The 16,487-nt window shown below is 50.7% G+C and overlaps 1 protein-coding gene and 1 long non-coding RNA gene across 19 annotated transcripts in view; one reads left to right on the top strand and one right to left on the bottom strand.

The window, feature by feature from the left end:
* Positions 1-16,487, top strand: part of LOC134556124 (uncharacterized) — an 82,303-nt gene that overhangs the window by 10,482 nt on the left and 55,334 nt on the right. For 5 of the 18 annotated variants that reach the window (XR_010081577.1, XR_010081568.1, XR_010081574.1 and 2 more), the window contains exon 2: positions 12,193-12,282. Coding sequence is in view for 1 of the 18 variants with exons in the window: in XM_063408368.1 (XP_063264438.1) it covers positions 6,529-6,862; positions 12,193-12,282; positions 14,112-14,620 (933 nt within the window). In the remaining 17 variants the exon portion in view is untranslated. The other 13 variants (XR_010081582.1, XR_010081570.1, XR_010081578.1 and 10 more) reach the window with 9 other exon arrangements.
* On the bottom strand, positions 3,083-6,051 carry LOC134556126 (uncharacterized). Its single transcript, XR_010081585.1, has 3 exons — positions 5,864-6,051; positions 4,621-5,266; positions 3,083-3,809 (listed from the first exon to the last, which is right to left on the bottom strand). It is a non-coding gene; the product is annotated as an uncharacterized LOC134556126 (long non-coding RNA).

The raw sequence follows: 16,487 nt of genomic DNA, 5'->3' as shown, positions 1-16,487 counted from the left end.
TGTTCACTGCCTGTGAAGAGCTCTGCATGCAATTCCTCCTGTGGTGTGGGGGTAGATGGTGGCTGAAGTCGTGTAAATCCATGAAGGAGTAAAAATGGAAGTGTTGGAAGTCTCTTGCACAGTTTGCATTCAGCTGTGTGCAGGGTGTGCCAGGGCTGCCAGGAGTCTGTGTCCTGGGTTTCTGCAGTGGATCAGCAGGCACAGCTGACAAGTGATGGATCACCTTTGAGGTGACACCTCAGGCTGTTTTCAGAGATGTCATTCAGCAGAAACTGAGCATATGGAATAGAAGATGTGGCAAGAAACTGGAGCCACATCCATCCTCTTGCTCCAGGAGTGATGGAGAGACAGACAGGCTCTCTGATCTCTGCCTTTTTCTCTTTGCTCCCTTTGTGCTCCTCACCTGCTGCTGTTTTGTCACCCCTTTTGGCTTCTCTCTTACCTCTCCTGAAGGGGTAGAAGTCCCTGGATTAGGCTGGAGTTGTCAGTACCATGGAGGTATCCTTGATGGGCATGAGGAGGACAGTTCAAAGGTGTCTGGCAGTCATTGTGGTCCCCCTTCCAGCCTTGGTGTGCCTTCTGAGAAGCCCCCATGCTCCTGATTCCACCCCCACATTGTGACTGGGAAAGTGCAAGGGGAGAATTTGCCTTAATCCCTGTTTGTGAGGTCCTGGCATCTCCTCTAAGACAAGCTACTCCCCTGGGAGCAAAATCTGTGCATGTTGATGTAAGGGCTGAGCTGCTTTCTGGCAGGCAGCTGGAGCAGCCTGTAAAGGGTTACCTCAGACAGCAAGAAAAGCCAGACTCTACAGCACTGCTGTGTTTTCTTAACAGGCAGCCCAGACTTGTAATATCAGCACTTACTGAATTAATTTACTGTGTAGCACCAGTAAAGCTCTAAGTTCTTTCAGTGAATTCTAGTTTTGAGAAAAATCAAGAAAGCAATTACTTGGTTTGGTCATTAATTACTCACTACTGGACATTTTCGAAGGCGTCACATGAAAAACCTGAGGCAGCCATTAAGAGCAGCTCTAATGTTATTGATCTATTTGTGCTTCTCGTGGAACTCCTCTGCTTTTATGATGTTTTATTGAGCTGGGGGATGCAGGTGTGGGCAGCCAGGGAGTGTGAGCTGCTCTTTCCCATGCTGGGATTGCCCTCTGGGTGAGGAGTGGTGGCTTCTCAGAGCATTCCTTAGGGGAAAAGCCCCTCAGGATGCTGGGCACTGGGAATTCTGACCATGGCACACCTGCACACCCTGGATTGGCCTGGCATGGGAGGATCCTTGTGTAGGGCCGTGCTGTTAATAAGGTGAATCCACCATGGGAGGGAAGGGACAATGGGAGCCAAGCAAAGGGACTTGCCTGTGGACTTGCAGAAGTGACAAAAGATGTCCAGACAGAACCATAGAATGACTGACTTGGAGAAGAACTCCAGGATCATTGAGTTCAACCTTTGATCTCCACCTTGTCACCAGCCCAGAGCACTGAGTGCCATGTCCAGGCATTCCTTGGACACCTCCAGGGACAGAGACTCAACCACCTCCCTGGGCAGCCCCTGCCAAGGCTTGACCACCCTTTCCTGGAAGAAATTCCTGCTGCTCTCCAACCTGAGCCTTCCCTGGCACATCTTGAGGCTGTTTTCATCCTGTCCCTGTTCCCTGGGAGCAGAGCCCGACCCTGCCCTGGCTGCCCCCTCCTGTCAGGGAGTTGTGGAGACCTCCTGGCATCCAGATCTGCTCTGCTCCTGAGAGGTCACCTCTGTCTTAAATCTCTTTCACTGGCACTTCCCCTTCCTGCAAACAACTCCTTCCCCCCGTTTCTGCCTCTCTTCTTCAATATCACCTTGGCCATTTACTGATATGAAGCCTTTGGAATTGGATGTAATTTGCAGAAAAATGTTACCTACCAAGGAATTGGGGGCCAGGGGTGGCAGGCAGAGCTCTCCTGGGCAGCAGCACATGGTGCTTTGCTGCCTTCCTCTACAGCCTCTGGGATAATCCTTTGCCATTCCCTCAAACCAGAACAGCCCCGCTGCCACCCTGGAATGCAGTGACACGGAGCTGAGATTAGTCCTGCTGGCAAGTGAGAAAGGTGTGAGCCCACAGCAGCAGGAGCATTTTCTGGTGAGCTGGAAATGCAGCAGGGAACGGTGACAGCTCCTGGAAAAGGGCAGGGTTTTCATTTGGCTTCAAGAGGGTTTCTCAGGGTGGACCAGGGTCTTCCAAGGTTGGTGTTGGTTGAATCAGGATTTGTTCTGGCTTCATTCCCAGCAGTGAAAGGTGCAGTTTTTCCATGTACAAACTGAGACAGAAAATGCCACTGTGCCATTATTCTATTTCCCACCCTGTACCTTGAGGAACTGGAAAAAGCAACACACATTTAACAGTGCCAAGGGGATGTGCCTGTTCTGCCTGTGCCTCCTGGCCTTTCTCCTTCTCCCATCACATTTGGCATGCAAAATTGAATCATACCCTTCTCACCCGCTTCCCACTGGGGGAAAGGTGGCCTTTAAATCATAATATGATTGCAGACAATGTTGCAGAAGGGGAAAATGAGATGAACTTTAAACTCCCCTTTGCTTTACAAATTTGTTCACGTCTTCCCTCACAGCTGCTTAGTCATGCCCATTAGATTTACCATTTTCTGGGAAGGAAAAAGGGAAGTGAATTTTATTATCTATTCAGCATCTGAGTTGGTGCCTTTCTCCCCTCTTTTGTCTGGTTTAATCAGAAATTTGCAGAGGTTTTGATTGGGCTCCTTTGATCAGAGCACAGAATCCCCCAGGTAAGGGATCGTTAGTTCTCATTAGCAGAAGAAACATTTTTCCGTGACGCTGCACATCCTTGTCCAGCTAATTGAAGAGTCATCACAGTGACTTTCCTGCCCCATTAGTTTTCATGGATACCTCAGATACCTCCAACAACTGACCAGGCTGAAATGGAAGGGGCTGGAAAACAACCCACAGAAAGGACCAGGCGTTGAATTAATTAGGAACTGCTAAAAGAAACACTTGACATCTTTCTGTGCAACTTCAGTGCTACTGGATGGAATTAAGAAAATGAAATCAAGAACTTGGCAAGTTTTATAAGGAGGCTGGGTTGGTATTTGCATATCAAAAGTAGCCAGAATTTTTGGAACAGTAACACACATTTTGAAAGGGATTTTGGTCTTTGTGTTTGCAGAGTTAAACCAGTTTTGGGCTATTAAAAACTGCAGAAGGAGCGCTGATTTGCATATGTGCTGTCGGTAGGAATCTTGTCCTTCAGCCTGGCACATCCCCAAATTGGACACTGGACAAGATGTCCATGTGCCTGATCCTGCCTGTCAGCTCCCCTGGTCCTGCATTAGGGGTGGCAGGGAGGAGGGAATGGGAAGGAACAGGAGAACATTTAGTGGGAAGGGGGAACATCTCTGCAGTGGGCTGGGAGCCAGCGGGGCTGCACCAGCCACGGGGGAGCCTCACTCAGAGCGGGCCACAGGGCTGGATCCCAGCCCTGGCACTCCTGCAGCCTGTTCAGTTCGTGGCACTGCTCAAGGCAGGGCTTGGGGCTGGAAAAGCTGCACCACTGTGAAATGTGATAGTGCTGTGCCCCGGGGTGGGTCCGTGGGAAGTGCTGGAATAGGCAGTGCTGCCTCCTGAAGTGTGGAAGGTGAGAGAAGAGCCTGACACCTGAGGGCTCCTGCCTGGTGGTGTCAGAATGGGACCCACACATTCACAGTGAAGATAAGAGACCTGTGTGGGGCAGGTGGCTTTTCCTTCTTTACGTATTTCCTCTTTTTCTTTGCCTTTGCAGAAGTGTCTGGATGCTGGAACAGATAAGCAGGAGATGCAATCAGTTGTGTCCAACTGGAAAGCATTCCTGAGGTACTGGCTACCTACGTACAAGATATGGCTTGTCAGATGTCATTGGTTTTCCATGGAGGAAATTTTGCCAGAAACTGGTTGAATAGGCCAGAGAGAAGCATCAGGCCCTCCTGGCCTTAAAATCAAGAGGTGATCTCAGCAGTGGGCCCCTTACCACGTGTTTTGTCCCAGACCCTGTTCCACTCAATTCTGGGGACTGGATTTTCAAGCTGTGGCCCAGCCTGAGCCTGGAGTGGTCTGGCCATTCCTGCTGTGGTTGCAGAATTGCAGTGGTTTGGGTTGGAATGGCACTTAAGGATCCTCCAGTCCCACCCCTTGCTGTGGGCAGGGTCACCACCCACCAGAGCAGGTTGCTCAGGGCCCCATCCAACGAGGCCTTGAACACTTCCAGGGGTGAATTATCAGTGGGCTGATATTCCTCAGCCTCTGTCCTGGGAACGTGTGATCTTCCTGCAGTGTCAAACACAGGTGGCTTTTGGCAGTGGAACGGTGCTGAATAAGCACTCCCTCCTATTTATCATCCCATTTTCCATGTCTGGTGGGAGAGCAAGGTGAGGAGGAGGGAAAGGCACTCCTGAGCCATAGCTCAGTGCAGAGAGACTCTGGCACAGCAGCCAGGCACGCACATCCCCCAGCCTCCCAACCACGTTATTGTATTACAGCTGACATTCCTTCCTTCCACTAATATGTTATTTTTGGTGTGACAGCTTTATGAAGGAGAAAAGAGAAATAGAGAGAGAGAGAAACACGTACCCGGACAGACACAGACAGTATTCATTCCTTATCAGCAAGGAATGGGTTTGCCTCAGACACCAGAGATCTGCTGATTGAAACATCTTGCTGTCTCCAGCAGCTCGCTCTCTGTCGTGGAAGGCAGATTCCCAGAGCCTGCAGATTCCAGTGAAAGGGGCAGGATGAGGTGGGGAGGGTTGGTCTTCCGGGGATTGTGCCTTCCTGGCTTGAGATACCCCCTGAACTCTGCTGGGATGTCTAATTAGTGGGAGAAGTCAGTCTGCTGTCCGTGTTGGGATGTTGCCAACAAGGCAGGAGGGTGGCCGTGGGGTTGATTCCCTTTAGTGCCTGGTTCTTGTGTTGGGAAGGCTCCCCAGACAGGTGTGGCTCAGGGAGAGATGTCCTGTCTGTGCTGGCAGAGGAGCAATGACATCCCCATGGAATCCTGATGCTGTTTCACTTTGGAGAGAGAGAGTGGAACTGAAAAAATGTGTGTAGGAAATGCCACTGGTCATTGTGCTTCAGCCAGTGGGCAGAAGGAAGCGTGTGTGGGAAGTGGGAGAGGCAGGAACAAAACCTAAAAAGTTGAGGGCTGTGGTTATGAAAGTGGAAAAAGGAATGTGACACAAGCTGGATTTCACTGGAGCTGGATGTTTGCTGGCAAAGCCTGAAAGGGAAAAGAAAAAAAACCTGTGAATGAAAGTGAGGGGCAAAATGTTCCAATATGAAAACAATGCTGAGGTTTGCTCTGCATCCCATGATTCATCAGGTGACCTGGAAAATTCACAGCGTTCACTCTCATTGCAGGAGAGGTGGTTAGAGGCTGCCAGTCATGGAAGGGCCAGCCTGGACAGCAGGGCACATGGATCCTGGGTGGTTGGCTGGGCAGGGAGCAGCTGGAAAAAATGAAAGGCCAAGCAAGCATCCTGTACCTCCACCTGCTTCTCTGCCTTTGTCCCTTGCCCTGTTCCCAGGATGCTTGGCCTCCCTGGACACCCTCTGCAGCAAGATTTGCATCAGGCACCTCGTGCTGTCCCCGAACAGCCCCTCTTGCTCACTGCATGCTGGCTGCCAGGAGAAACAGCTCCAACCCTCTCTGTTCCCACATTGCAGCAGAGCCATTCCATTCCCAAGCACGATGAGAGAAAGGCCGATCAAACAGAGCAATTAATTCAACAAACAGTACAATTAAGCTGCGATCCCAGTGTAGTTTCCACCCTGAAACAGAATAAACAGCCTTCCCAGCACGGATAAATAAACTCACAGATGGAGGCTTTTGTGAGTGGCGGAGTTTTCCCTCCGCAGCCCTTCTTGAGAGCACATAAAAATCGCGGAGTACATAAATCTCTGGCTCTCCATGCTGCTGGGTCGGGAGGAAGGAGTGGTGCTCCTGCTGTGGGGCAGATGTGTGCTGGCTCGGGAGGGAGGGAAGGGAGCTGCAGGCGCACAGGGCTGTGGCAGCCACCTCCTGCACCTCCCCAAGGCCAGCCCTTGTCACGTCCTGACACAGAACACATGGCGTGAAAAGCTGTGAAGGAGGAGAGTGACCTGCTTCACACTTGGCCGGACTCACTTGTTGCTTCAGGGACTGATGGAAAATCCCCTTTTTTTTGAGCAGGGTTTCAAAACAATCTGAGCTGACAGTGGGAAAAAAGTTCTCTGCAGAGCCCTTGGGTACAGAGAGCAGAACAGAGGCCTTTACCCAAGGAAAAGGGAGGTAAAAATTTCCAGGGATGATGCTGACTGCATGGAGGTGGTAGGATCTAGGCTGGCTGCTCTGACTCTTTCCAAAATCAGCTGGAGACTGTTCTGGGAAAGGCTTTTCCATTACCAGCTGATCTCCATCCTGAGTTATTGGAGTTGGTGAAATGTTACTTCCCTTGAGAGCTGGCTGACTGCAGGAGCATCAGAGCAGCACGGGGAAGGAGGATGTGGGAGTTTGAGCTGGACTCGTGTGGGAAGAGCAGCTGGAGTGGAGGTGTTCTCCTGGCATCGGGAATGGAAAGGATGGAAAGGGCAGGCTCAGGTTATATTGCAGCTTGCACGGGATTTGGGGTCATTTCTTTGAGAAGCAGCCAAGGCGGAAACGTGAGGGAATTGTGCAGTTTAAGAGGTGTGAAAAGCCTGTGTGATGTGACCCTGTGGATGTTGTGGGCAGAGAAAGGAAAGGGTTTTTTTCCCAGAAAAGCTTATATGGTGCTGTGTGACCACGGTCCTGCTGGGAGAGGCTGGCTGGAGGCCAGGGAAGAGGTGGGTGCTCCAGGTGAGTGTCACTCTGTGGCTGCCCCTCTGCTCAGCCCTGTCAGCAGGCATGGGGGGGAGTTGGGGAAAGTGTGTGGAGGTCACTTACCCAGCTAACCCCCTCCCCAAAAAAAGACATGAAACTGAATTTTTTCCTTTTTCCTGTTAGATGTTCTTTTTCCTTGATTGCTCAGAATCTCCTGAGCACCCTAAAGCTTTGATTTAGCACCCACAGGTGGTGACCCGAGGTGGTGAACCTGGCTGCTGTGCTAATGGTCAAAAGAGCTGTGGAAACCATTTCTAGCCTCAAACTGGGTAAATCCAAACAGTGGGAAGAGTTGAAGTGGTTCAAGTTTAGGGATGTTCTGTGCATGGCTCAGGGAGTTCAGCACCTGGAGTTTAGGGCAGAAGATACCTGGGTCAGCAGGCAGGTTTCTAGTGCAGTGAAAGTTGCACTGAAATGTTGTGTTTGGCTCTGATGTTTGCAGCAAGGAGCCCCTTTTGTACCAAAAGCCACATTCCTCCATCTTTATGGAGCTGTTTTAAATACAGCTGGTGGACTCCCAAACCCAAATCCTTCAGAAACAGTATTTAAACCCAAGCTGTGACTTGGATGGGACTCTGAGCAACCTGTTCTAGTGAGAGGTGTCCGTGCCCAGGGCAGGGGGTTGGTATGAGATGATTTTTAAGGTCCCTTCTAACCCATTCTGTGACTCTGTGGCGAGGCTGTGTGTGCTGTCGCCTGGCCAGGGGCTTCCCAGAGATGTTTTTTTTGATCCTTGTCTTCTGGGACTTACCCTGTTGGGGCTTCACTTTCATTGTTGCCTTGGTGTTGCTGTTACCTGTTAACCAGCAGATCTGATGCTTGCAAAGCAGACTTTCTGAGGCTCCATGTACCCTGGGTTGTGTTTGGACTTGGAAGAAGAAGGAAAACATTCCTTTTGTCCTGACTGGTGACATGACATCATGAGATCGGAGCTCTTCCACTTCCAAATAGGAAACAGCTGCCATTGTGCTCATTCTCCAGGAGCTCCCAGGACTGGCCACCCTCCAGCTTCCTGCAGGAACACCCTTGTGCTTGCAGGGAGCCAGGGGTGAGCCAGCTGCCGTGACCCTGCCCTGTCCCCAGCCCATGGCGCTGACACAGCCAAACCCCAGGATGCAGGACAGGAGACTCAGTGTCACCAGGCCAGGGTGAAAACCACAGCTGGCTTGGGCAGCTCAGCAGGGGAATGGCCACGTCAGGTTTTGAAGGCAGATGTGCTCTGAGCTGGCCACTAAAAGGTCATTGTGGCTGCGGTTCTCTGGTGCTGAGCTAAGGAGTTCCACCAGGAGCAAAAGGTTCGGCTTGGAGCTCCTCTAGTTTTCCTGCATGACTTCTGGTCATCCCAAATGAGCTGAGATCTGCTGGTTAGAAGTCATATGGCTGTGCTGTGTCCCATGGGCCTCTTCAGCAGCATCGTGAGTATTAACTTGTTCCACCTCTCATCAGAAATCTCCCTAAGCTGCAGCTCTTAATTTTTTAGGAGAAGGGTCTTACTCAGTGGGAATGATCTCCACGCAGAGAGGCTCTCACAGAGTGCAGGCAGACAGGCACCAAACCTGTTCCTCACTGGCCTGGGTTCATTTCTTGCAGTGTGGCAGGCAGGGGATGCTGCTGCTGCTGCCTCAGGCCTGGTGTCCGTCAAACTGAGGGTGGACCTGGAAGCAGCCAAGGGCCTGAGTGAGAGGGAACCTGTTCTGGCCACTCTCTGGACAGTGGTTTGGCTGGTACTTTGGCAGCCTCTGGTGAGTCCTAAAAGCTGTGAGTGTTCTTGGAATGCCCAGGGAAGAGCCAGGAGTTGGACTCTGCTCCTTGTGGGTCCCTTCCAGCTCAGGGACCCACAAGGAGCTTCTGTGATCCTTGGCAAGGCTTTAGCACTAAGGGATGGGCAGCGGTGTCCTGGATGATATCTGGACAGAAATCCCGTGGGCACAGGTCTGCACCTGAGTCACCTCGGTGTCCCAAGGAGGTTTCCCCTGTGTGCAGGTGCTGTGTTTGCCAGCACCATCTCCTTGGGCTGAGCCAAGCTGGAGGCAGGACAGGGATGGGATCCAGCTCTGCCTGCTCTGGCCCAGCCTGGAGCAGGAGCCCAGAGCACAAATCCAGGGGGTGTTGCTTTGCCCCTCTTTGACAAGTCAGCCGTGGCTCTGTTGTCATTTACAAATCTGGGGTCCCCTCGGTAACTGCTGTCACTGCTCCATGACAAAGTGTGTTTCCCTTGCTGGCGTCCCTTTGCAGAGATCTCAGACAGAATGTTTGTACTCATTGACATGGAACAAGCTCAACGGGAATGAAATCATTTATAAAAGTCACCAGAGCCTTTGGATATTGGCGCTTCATTTCCTGCCACGTTCGCCAAGTCGCAATTAACACCGACCTGAAATATTGCACAGGGCTATTTGTCCTGTCTGTCCTCTTTCATCCCTCACTTCCTTTTTTCCTTCCTCATTTCCTTCCCTTCCGAGCTGGACATATGTCTCCATTTTCACCTGGTTTTTTTTCCTCTCTTCATTCATTTTGTTCTCAATTTCACTCTCTTCCCTTCTCTTTGTGCTTTTTTTTTTGCCTCTTTGCTTCCCTTATCTCTTGTATTCTTCTCTTCCCCTCACTTTATTCTCCCTCTATATTTAAACCCAGGCAAAAAGCAAATTATTTATGAAGGGCTGTAATTTATGATGCATTCTTAATGTCTTGGAAGACACAGATAATTTATTTAATGAGTAAAGACACAATAATTCACAGATGATGATTCCAGTCAGAAAATTAGTTTCATTAATTTGCTGTAAATTCGCTGCCTTGATTTAGTGCACAAGGAGTTTCTGAAACCCCATGAAAATCTTTGCCACAGTGTTTTTTTGTCATCACTGGACCAGTGTGGAAGTGTGCTGGCTTTCCCACCCCTTGCTGGCTCTGTCCCACTCCTGCTTGTGCCCTCCCAACAGTGAGCAGAGATAGCTAAAACATTTCTTTTCCACTGTATGTGTGTAAGAAGCTGAGGAGGAACAGGGATGGAAGTGGAATTCCCATTCCAGGAGGTGATAAAACAGGCAGCAGTCTCAAAATATTTGTTTTGCAAAGCCACATGCTGTTCCCTGAGCTTTTGCCTGGGAAGTTCGGCTCTATGAGAGAATAAAAAAGTCAGTTTGCTTTTTTTAATAGAGTATAAAAGGTACTTTTTCAAATAAATTTCAGCATAGACAATTTTACAGGAGACTCTTGCTGATAACTGCAGTCTATATAAATATTATAGGAAACCTATAGAAGTGATTCATGGTGTACTATTGATCTAATCTGATTTAACTAAGTGTTTGCATCATGCCTTATTAATCACAAATAATGGGGCTCCAAGGACACCTTGCAGAATCAGGGCTTTGCTCTTCACAGCACTCAGTGCCCACAGATCCTGGCTGTATCCCGTATCCTGGACAGCCCTCCCTGCAGCTTGGGACTGCTGCAGCCCATGGAGATCCCTCAGGGATGAGTTCCATACTGTATTTCATGGTTTTATTTTAAAACAGGTCTGCCAGGAGTGCTCTAACCCGCCTTTTAGGGATGCTCTTCTGCTGCCTGTTTGATGCCAGGTCAGGGAAGCTTCCAGATTTTACTGGAAGGAAAACCTGCAGTGGATCAGTGGTGGGGTGGGGAGGTGTGTCCTGCCTGTGGGGCCGAGCTGTGAGCACACAAACCACAGGAATTCCATGTGCTGGGAGCCCACCCCTTCCCCTGTGGGCACAGGGAGGTGAGCTGCTCCTCCTGGAGCAGGTGGGCAAGGGCTTGACGTGGTAGAAGAGGAGGAATCTGTGCAAGCCCCCTCAGCAAGGCCAGATCAACCAACCCCTCCCACCAAGAGCTGCTTAACGAAGATTAACGAGAAACAGCAGCAGGTTGTGATCAGCTGTACATCCATAAATTTGGCCTGGCTGGATGGGATTCATCCCAGAGTGCTGAAGGAGCTGGAGCATGTCCTCTACAAAGGCCTGGGGAGGTCCCAGCTGGCTGGAAGAGAGCCAGAATTATTCTAGTTTACAGGGAGGGCATGAGGAAAGAGCCTACAGCCCTGTTAGTCTAAGCTCAGTGCCTGGGAAAAATAAAATGGAGAGGATCACACTGGGCACTATTAAAGGCATTTAAAGGACAATGAAATCATTAGGTGCACACAGCATGGATTCACATGCCTGCCCACTTCTGTTCAATATTTTTATCAGTGATCTGGATACAGGAGCTGAATGCACTGTGAGTGTGTTTGCTGATGATAATAAACTGGTAGGTGCTGGTGACTGTTGTGAGGGACAAGAGAACTGGGATGGGAATGGCTGGAGAACAGCCCTGTGAGAAAGGTTTGGGGATGCTGTGTGGGGCCACGAGGGCAAACCACGTCCTGGACTGGGAAAACACAGATGGTCAAAAAAGGTGGGTATCCCTCTGTGTTTGGAGTGCTGTGTCCAGTTCTGGACTCCACCATTGGAAAAGGATGTTCAGGGACATGAATATGGGGGTCAAGCACTGGAACAACCTTTCTGTATTTGGAAGAACCTTCCTGGGGAGGTGCCTACTGCTCCAAGCCTGTCAGTAGTTAAGAGACGTTTGGTTGGGCAATGCCCTTAATAACATATTTTAAGTTTTGGCCACCCCTGGAGTGGCTCTTGGATGAGGTGGTGGTTGTGAGTTCCTTCCAGCTGGGCTGTTCTTAGCTCCACCTCAGTGGCTGCAGAAAGAGGAATCTGGTAAGGATGGGGTTTTGCTGGAGGATAATTCTGCTGGCACTGGTGGCAGTGCAAGGAGCAGAAGTCTGAGCACAGGGTGGATCCTGTTTCCTCATTATAGGTGGAAATAAGCTGTTTCTGGGATTCATGTTTTGAGTATCCAATCTCTGTGGACTGTGAGATTCCCCAGACAAACTGCATTTGCCATGTGTACTCATTGGCTCCCCAGATAATTCCAGTTAAATGTGTTTCCCTTTATTTTGCCTGGTGCCTTGTGTATTTTACCACAGCTAGATTGATATAAGCAGGGCTTGAAAAGATGTTTTAGAGAGTTACAAATAGGCATCAGAGTGGGTGATCCTGCCCATCCCTGTTTGCTGTGTACAAAATCCTGTACAAAGGGTTGCACACGGCTGTGCTTGGCTTGTGGCAGGAGAAAATGTCCATTTCTGCTGGGGTGGTAAAGTGAAAGCCTCCAGAAATTTGGGAAAATGCTTGAAAAGTGCATGTGTGTGGGGGGGGATGTGTCAAAGATTTGATTATACATCCAAAATCTTTTGAAAAATAAGTGATGCTGGGTGAGATTTGATTGAGCCACTCTTCCAGGTCCTCTGAGGAGCACAATCAGCGGGAGCACTCAGCAGGAGCTGATGGAGAGGAGCAGAGGACGATTCCTTTCAAGACAAGGTCCTGGAGGTCTGTCACTGATTTTCTGCCTGTTCTTGTGCTTCTTGGGCTTGTGAACACCCTTTTCTTGCTTGTATCATGCATGCCAGCCCCTTGCTCCCCACCAGGGTGGCTTCTCAGGGGTACCTGTGCTGTGCAAGCCATGACAGCAGTAATGGTGCTGTTCAGCAGGGGCTCTGCTGGAGTTGAGGGATGTGCAGGTCAAGGACTTTGTTACCCAGGGCTGTCTCATGCTTGAACCTTTTTTTTGGTGGAAGTCTGAGCCCCAGGGGTTCAGTTTTGGCCTGGCAGAGCCTTGCATAACTTGCAGTTGCATCTCAGGAGTGTGAGTACCTGTGGCTGACCCCATTGTGCTCAAGATGAGCCTGGTGTGAGCAGAGAGCTGGATGAATGTCCAGCCTTGCCTGCTGCCTTGGGAACAGGAGCCTTCACACATCCCCACCCCACCACCTCACAGCTTGGGGCTATTTTCCAGCAGGAGAGTGATCTTCCCATCCTTTCCAAACCTGCTCTCTTTGGGAACAGATGGGGGCGTCCCTGTGCCAGAGGACCCTTGTGTGGATGGGCTGTGTGTCCTGGAGCTTGCATGCTGAGCTGCAGCGAGGGGTGGGATGCAAGGAACTGCTCTGCATTTCCACTGCATGGGTCTTGAACCCAAACCTGCCCTCTGTGTAAGGGGCCTGTGTGCTGCATTTGGGATTTGCTTGTTTGAAATTCCAGTCTTGCAAAGGGCAGGGCCAAATGGTGGGAATTAATGGTGAAGGCCACCATTGTCTGGTCATGGCTGTGGGCTCAAAATCTGCTCACAGCCCAGGAGAAAATATGTTTTCATGCCTTTGGCTCTGCTACTGGTCATGGGTCACTCACCCTTCCTTACTAGCAGTCAACACAATGTGAGTAAACTGCGTTGTTGGAGGAGCAGGAACAAGATCTTGGCAAAGCTTGTCTTGCATGGGATGAGGCCTCCCCAGGTGCTGTCTGAAGCGTACACTGAGTGTTCCAAACCTCTGCTTGGAGTCTGACATATAAGGAATGACTACCCCAGGCTGAAACCTCTCCTCTTCCCCGGCAGTGGTTCAGCAGAAGGTGGGAGCAGCTGAGCAAACACAGGAGCAGCTGCTCACACGTTCCTTGGCCCTTCTCTCCAGAATGTCCCCTCCATCCCTGGACATCTCTGAGCCTCCAAAGTGGTGCCAGCTTTGACCTCAGGGCCAAAGAGCCTTTGCCTCTGGCCAGGGGTGTCCAGCTGGGGGGACTGTCCCTGCCAGAGGCTGCCACTGCCCATCCTGCTGTAGGGGAGCAGCCCAGAAGTCCCTGACTTCTGCCTCATCCCTCCCCCTCCTTGATGTATGACTTGGAGCTTGGTAACAGGCCAGCCCCTCTTCTGCAGATGGGTCAGCAGAGGCTCTGGATTTGAGTTTTCTGTGGAAAATGGGAAGAAGCACTTTCCCCCCTGCACCTGCCAGCAGTGTGGCTTGTTTGCTACTGCCAAAAGCAGCAGGTTTTGTCTGACTTCTGCTCAATGTCACATTCCACTGCTCTTGCCTAGACAAGGGCTCTATCCCTTACCCTGAGCTGATGATAGGGACCTGTTCCACTCCAAGAGGAGTGCTTGTCCTTCAGTTTGTTTTATACTGTTCTTGGTCTAATCTGAGTTCTGGAATAAAACCACTGTTTTCTTAACACCAGGACAACTCCATCCTGCCCCTTCCCTGAGCATCCCTGTGTGCCACTCTGGTGTCCCAGGAGCTGTTCTTGCTGAGCTGCCTGCACAGGCACATAGGCCATACCCCAAAATTGCAATGATTAATTTTTTTTTTCCCCTTCAACTCTTTTAGAATCTCCTGGTGGCACAGCAGAGGCTTTGGTGGTTGTGCCAGTGTCCTCAGTACTTCCCTGGGGTTCCTCCATTTGGAGCCATTTCCTCTCTTCCCCACAGATCCTGCTGCGCCTGCCTCCCTGCAGCAGCAGCCCCTCACACCAGCCAGGTACAGTGGCCTTTTCTTTAGGGTGGCTTTGGCTTCTCCAAGGGGCACAGCAGGAACTGCCAAGAAGGCACAGAAATCGCTTTCCCTTCCCTGCTGGGATCTGCTGTTCCTCCTGGGAACTCTGGTTTTATTGGAGTCTCTTGCCTGGAAGAATGTCCCACCACCTTGCAAGGACATCGGGCTGCCCTGGGAGTTGGGGACACAGAGTCCTGCCTGTGGCTGTCCTTGTCCCAAACAGAGCAGATGAGCAGCCAGACTCCCTGGGAAAGGTGCTGGCTTGCCTGGATCCCAGGTGGAGAGGAAATAGCAGGCCCCTGGAGCAGCTCAGGCTCCCTGCTGGATGCAAGTTCACGTCCTGAGACCTTTTCCAAAGCACGAAGAGGAAAATCTGCCTGGGGCCGTGGGGAGGCAGTGAGTCCACAAAGCAATCTGCCTGTGTTAATCTCCCACGGCACAGAATAATCGAGCTCAGCCCCAGCAAAGTGCTGGGCAAACACTGGTGTCTTTTTTTTTGAACTTGTTACAGAAGCTGGAGCTTATCACAGTCTCTGAGCTAGTGTCTGCTCCTGTGGGACAGCTGGGAGGAGCCTGGCTTTCTTCCTGAATAAACAATGCCTCTGGTAAATGGGAATGCCCAGCGCTATTTGAATTTTGCCCTCTTTTCCCAGCTATTACTGCATTTCCCTACTAAAAGCTGTCCTGGTTAACTGCTCCCCACACCTTCCACTCATAAAAATCCCTGTGCAGGCTCCCAGGGGTGACCTGCAGGGCTGCCCTCTGCAGACCCAGGCTCTGGCACCTGCCAGGCTGCTCCTTCCCATTGTGCAGTGAGGGAAAATGGAAACAGCTTCTCCCGCAGCAGCTTTGCGACCTGGGGGCTCATAAAGGCGAGAGCACTTTTAATTATGAGCTTGTTCCCATTATGCCCAGGCTTTGTTTCCTCCCACGGAGCGGGCCAACCCTCTGAGGTCAGGATGAACTTTGGATACAGAAATTCTGGCACTCGCAGTTAGGAAAGCTGGAGAGTTTCCCCCTCCTGAAGCCAGGCACCTGCAATGTGAGATGTATGGCTCCCCCGAGGCCAGTGCTCCTGGCCATAAGGCTGCTGAAAGCAGAACAAACACATTTGTTTCTGGACACAAAATAGCCTTTCTGTTTCCCCTCCGCTCTGCAGTGCCCCAGGAGCCCCCTGTTCTCCTCCCAGCTGGGAGATGGAAGGGGCTGATGGAGCCTTTTGGAAAAGCTTCTCATCCTAGGCTTGGAGTTGAGATTTCTTTAGGTAGACTCCCTCCTTACACCCTGAACTTGAGCTGACTTGAAAATGAACCCTGAGCCCTCTCTAGAAAGGGAAAGGAGGGCCTGCAAGGAGAGGTTCAAGCTGGAGACCCCTTTCAGTTCCCCTCTCCTGCTGACTCTGTGTGGAAAATGGCAGCTCAGGTGCCAGGAGCCTTGGACAAGGGGTCTGTACCAGAGCTATGAGGGAAAAATTAATTTTATTCTGGCTTGGAGCAGGATTATTGTGGAATCTTTCAGGGTACTGCATCTCTGTCTCAGCACTGTTGCCCTCTGTTTGCTGGATGCCTGTACAGCTGTAATGGTTATGGCCAATTAATTAGAACCACTTCCCTTGTTTTCCCTTTATAAATCACTTCCTCTTTAGTCAGCCTGAAGAGCAAACAAGGGGAGAGTGAAACAAGTCTGAAGTAAAATATGAAGCTCCCTTTTATTCCATATTTCAGACAAAGGCAGGCTGTGGGACAGGCAGGGAATGGGCTCTCTGAGGCAGTGCTCTGTGAATTCACACTCTCTTTATGAGCCTCTTCAGTGCATGAAGTGAAGTTTTTAATGGCCGTGGCTGCTCACTTTGAATGGCTGTGAAGTCTGGGTCACGGCAGAGCAGCGTAAATTCCCTTCCTCTCCACTGCCATCAGAATTAGCTTTTTCCAAAGTGCAAAGCCTGATGAGGGCGGGTCAGCTTGGAGCTTGGCCATGATGAGGATCTTAATCAAGGCTTCAGCCATGTTTTCATCCTGGTTGTGGAGGCAGAACAAGTTGCTGCTTTTGTGTGTGTCTGGCTTTGGCCTTTGGCCCATTCTCCCACTGCCTGGAGGTGTCACCTCCGTTCTCCATGGAAAATGGACCAGATTTGGTGTAGCTGAAGCTGGGTGGGATTAGTCTGGGCTCTTGTACTTAGGTGTTTAGAAGATTTGGGTGATCTTGGCTTGG

Source organism: Prinia subflava, chromosome 11 (assembly GCF_021018805.1).
Source record: "Prinia subflava isolate CZ2003 ecotype Zambia chromosome 11, Cam_Psub_1.2, whole genome shotgun sequence".
Lineage (NCBI taxonomy): Eukaryota > Metazoa > Chordata > Aves > Passeriformes > Cisticolidae > Prinia > Prinia subflava.
This window is presented reverse-complemented; position numbering and strand designations above follow the sequence as displayed.